This window comes from Manihot esculenta, chromosome 14 (assembly GCF_001659605.2).
Source record: "Manihot esculenta cultivar AM560-2 chromosome 14, M.esculenta_v8, whole genome shotgun sequence".
In the NCBI taxonomy this organism is placed as follows: domain Eukaryota; kingdom Viridiplantae; phylum Streptophyta; class Magnoliopsida; order Malpighiales; family Euphorbiaceae; genus Manihot; species Manihot esculenta.
The window spans coordinates 25,908,650-25,913,406 of NC_035174.2; the positions used below are offsets into that span (position 1 = coordinate 25,908,650).

Consider the following 4,757-nt stretch of genomic DNA (forward strand, 5'->3'; position numbering starts at 1 on the left):
GATATAATCGAATCAAACTGAACTGATTTTTATCGATTTAATACGATTCAATTATATCTTAATAATCGATTTGGTTTGATTTCTCATATTTTTAAAATTCAATTTTATTTTTTCGTTCCTACAAATTATTTATAAACAATCATAAATTACAACCAAATACTAAAAAAAATTTAAAATTTAAGGATCCCAACTTTTCTCAAGTACCGGTGTACTACGTGTATATTTCATGCGCACAAAATTGGTGTTGATTGAAAATGAATATGCATGTCACGCTGCTCCAATACGGCGAGTGGGAATCAAATGGGTCGGTGATGTTGGGACGGACGGCAAAAGCCTGCAAAACCTCTAACAATAATGTTGCTTTCTAGTCCACAAGTTTTTGTCCAGAAAATTCCATGAAAGCCAGATCACCATTTTCCACTTCCAGGAATTATTAATCAAATCAACGCAGTTCCACTATAAGTAACCCTCCAAGTTCACACGTTTATCCATCGTCTAAAAGTAGCTGAATATCCCATATCTTCCTCTGAAGTCTGAAACTTCGTTTCCCAAACGCTTGACCTTCTTGAAATCTCACAAAAAATGACTGCATTTAAGTCCTTAGCAGCTATTTCTATGCTTCTTGCAATGTCATTAACAGTTTCCGAGAGCAGGGTTCAAAGGAAGGACTTGAGTGTGGATCTTGGGGGCATAGGACTTGGTGTTGGAGCTGGTTTAGGTATTGGCTTAGGTGGTGGCAGTGGTTCAGGGGCTGGAGCTGGTTCTGGTTCCGGTTCTGGTTCTGGGTCCAGTTCAAGCTCAAGTTCAGCTTCATCCTCCTCCAGTTCAAGTTCTGGATCTGGTGCGGGTTCTGAAGCAGGTTCATATGCTGGGTCTTATGCAGGATCACGAGCAGGGTCAAGATCTGGTGGAAATCAGGGACAGGGATCAGGTCGGGGCCATGGCTCTGGCTCTGGTTCTGGATATGGCAAGGGATCAGGCGGAGGGGGTGGCTCAGGCCAAGGAGAAGGGTATGGTGAAGGCCATGGTGAAGGGTATGGGAGCGGTGACGGTGGCAACTAAAGAACGCATGTAGGACAACATAGAAAAATAGAGTGAGCGTTAATTAGTATTAATCACCACGATGTAACTCGAGAAAAAAAATTTTAAATAAATAAGTTGGTGGTTCAATCTTATGTTATATTTTCTTGTGTTTTATTTATCAATTCTTACCCAAACTCACATGGTCGGGTGTTGGGACGGTTTAGATGGAGCCTTCTCTGCCCTCTTTCTACTCTTATTCAATAAAATCTTTGCTTATTATAATAAAGATAATGAGAAATATTGTATTATATACTAATTATAAGATAATGGGAAATATTTTATTGAGAGTAATTGATAAAAAATCTAATATTTATATATTTTTTATTTTAATTTAAATATTTAAATTTTGTATGAATTGATTCAATATTTACATTAAAATATAATTTTAGCTAATTTTTAAAAACCAAAATATAAAAATTTAAATATCATGCTAAATATATTATTTTATTATTTTTTAAATATAAAATTAACTCCAAATATAAAAATAATATTACCTCATATTTAACTATAGTAGTAATCTGAATGTTAAATATGTAATCCACAATTTCAACAATAGATAGATTTTATTTTATAATAGTAATTATAAAATAAAATATTATTTTAATTATTTATATACTATTATTTTAAATTAAATAATATATTTATTATAAAATACTCATAATTATTACTCTAAAATAAAATTAATTACCGTTGAATGTAATGGATTGTAAATTTAATTTTAATTTTAAAAATTAATTAAAATTATATCTAGATGCAAATGCTAAATTAATTTATTTAAAATTTAAATATTTAAATTAAAATACAAAAGGATATAAAAGTTAAACTTTTTCACTAATAAATTTTTTATTAAAAATAAAATAAATTATTTTTTATTATTATAAATAATAAAAAAATTAAATTTTATTTTTAAAAATTTTAAATTACTATCAAATTATTGCCCTAACAATTTCACTAACTATTTTTTCCCTTTTTAATAGGGTCAACCACTAATAAAATATTGCTAGTAGTGTCTCCATAATTTTTTTTTTCATACATTCTCCACCATCTTTTTAATGGCTTAATCATCGTTCATTGATATTTTGAGTTTGTTCCAAAGAATTATTTCCCACATAATTCTTGCCAATTTTATTTTAAAATTCAATTAATTAAATACTCCAAATTAAAAAATACACTAAAAATTTCATTTAAATAATTATATACTTTTAAATAATATTTCACTTTCTTAAAAAAATATATACATTGATGACTGTTGGGTTTCACCATTCCGGAATAAGACTTAGCCCATGATAGCAACCCTGATTTAGAAGTCATGGGGCTTCTTCAACGAGCCGGCCTGGACCACCCAGCCTTGAGGTCGAGCCTCCAGTGGGCCTCGGCTCTTTCACCTCAAGTTTGGCCCGGAATGTGACAGGAGAAAAGATAGCCGGCCCATCCTTTCAGTCATCTCGCAACTCTGTCTACACGCGCCGGAGAAAATTAAATGGGCGCCTAATATGGAGAAGGCGTCTGACGGTTTCGTACATACGAACCTATATGCCTAAGATAGCAGACACTATAGCTGAGAGGCCGTTAGGCACCGCTAACAGACAAAAAGAAAAAGAATAAAGGGGAGAGGACACATTCCCCTCACCTAAGCTAACCTGACCATTGTGAACCACATTCTCTCTGAATCTCAGATTATCATACATATATATTACTTTATAAAATTTCATCACACTACTATAAAAATAAATTTAAAATAGTAACGATAAAGTATTATTTTATATATTTTAATTATAGTTATAGATCAATAACAAAAATTTGAGATTTGTTGCATTTACTTTTGCTGTAAAATAGCAGTTTAATTATTTTTTCGTAATAAATATGAAGCGTAACTAAAATTACAATTTTATAAAATATAAATTTTATGAAAATATATAATTATATACTAAAAAATTGAATTTTATTTACAATAATTTTAATAATATTAAAATAATAATTTTACCATTGATACCACCATCTAAACTCTAACATAAGACGAAGTATTTGGGGAAAAAGGATGAAGATCCGGGCAAAATGGCTACAAGTGTCCATCATGATGAATAAGGATAGAGATAACGTATCTAGAGAACAAAATGGCTTCACATGATTAAGTATAGATAAAAACATATATATTTTTTTATGATGACAGAAAGAATTGTCCACTGCTCCCAATTCTGTTGCGATTGTCAACTGAAATAGTAAAATAATTAATGAATCACGCTTCACTCCACTATGGAAAATGGGTCGGCAACATCCATCAAACATAGAAAAATGTCCAAAACCACATTGGAATTGCTATCTCAGCCACGAATTCCCCACTTAAAGAATCATAGACTAGCGGCGTATCAATCAGATTTGCTCAGTTGATGCATTCCTCCACTATGATTTAACAACAGTTCACACGTTAACCCAATGAATCAACAACTATAAATAGCGTCTACCTCTCTCCCTAGTCTCCAAAAGAAGTCTCGTAAGCTACTAACTGAAGAGCTTAAATATATTTTCCGCTGTTGTTAATTTGTCCTTTCCGCCATTGAATCTGAGAGCCGGGCTGCAAGAAAGGATTTGGGTGTGGACCTTGGTGGCGTGGGAGTTGGGGTGGGAGCAGGAGTAGGACTAGGTTTAGGGGGTAGTGGCAGTGGCTCAGGAGCTGGAGCTGGCTCTGGTTCAGGTTCCAGCTCTGAATCAAGCTCCTATTCCTCGTCTAGGTCAAGTTCAAGTTCTAGAGGCTCCGGTTCGGGTTCCGAGGCAGGTTCATCTGCCGGTTCCTACGCTGGGTCTCGAGCTGGTTCAGGATCAGGTGGCGATCAAAGAGTTGACTCCGGATCCGGCTCTGGACACGGTGAGGGATATGGCGAAGGTTCTGGCAGGGGCAGTGGCTCTGGCAACGGGAAGGGATATGGTGAGGGCCGTGGCCATGGATCAGGATATGGCAGTGGGAGTGGCAATTAATGAAAAAATAAATAAATAATAAAAGTCGTTAGGTGTATTTAAATAAATGTTCGAAGACTTTCTTCGACGCATTTTCGGTTTCTTTACTATGAATAAATAAGAGGGTTTTTGCTGCATATTTCCTACTTCTGTTCAAGCATGCATGATTGCTTTTGTTTTTAATTCTTAATACATTTCTGAGCTTCTCTTTTGCATGGCCGCTGTGACATTATCATGTTTTATTACTCTTTCTTGAGCATGCATGAGAACAGATATCATAATATTTATATATCAAATTTTTTGCTGCTCCCACTCTAGTCTAACAAATTCTTTTTGCATATAAACTTTCGTCCCACCAAGAATCGACAAGACTATCGTCCGGCCAAGAATCGACAAGAAAGTCTTGTTGGTAAAATCCAAAAGAAGAAGCCCTGATACTAATTTGTTGGATTTTTTTAGTGGAGAGTAGATATGAAATGAATGATAAAATTAGATATCTAAATAAATTACTTAGAAATTAGATAATATATTGGATAGTTAAAAAATATAGTTAACAAAAATTAGCGATACAAATTTGGAAATTGAATATGTTATTCAAAAACTGCAATCTATTATTCTTATCAAACACTTATAATTCAGTACATTTTAATAACTATTATAATGAACAGTAAAATATCGATAACAAAAATGAATAAATAATAATATTATATTGAACCTCTTTT

At 33.2% G+C, this 4,757-nt stretch overlaps 1 protein-coding gene across 2 annotated transcripts; it reads left to right on the plus strand.

Annotated features, from left to right (window-relative positions):
• Positions 1 to 395: 395 nt before the first annotated feature.
• Positions 396 to 4,172, plus strand: LOC110630931 (putative glycine-rich cell wall structural protein 1). Of its 2 annotated transcripts, XM_043950128.1 has the most exons (2): positions 396 to 896; positions 3,819 to 4,172. In XM_043950128.1, exons 1-2 carry the CDS (start codon positions 583 to 585, stop codon positions 4,054 to 4,056), a joined length of 552 nt encoding a protein of 183 aa, XP_043806063.1. In that variant the 5' UTR covers positions 396 to 582; the 3' UTR covers positions 4,057 to 4,172. The 2 variants fall into 2 exon arrangements, with proteins under 2 accessions (XP_043806063.1, XP_021634273.1); XM_021778581.2 differs by lacking the exon at positions 3,819 to 4,172 and having other exon boundaries at positions 468 to 1,246.
• Positions 4,173 to 4,757: the final 585 nt, after the last annotated feature.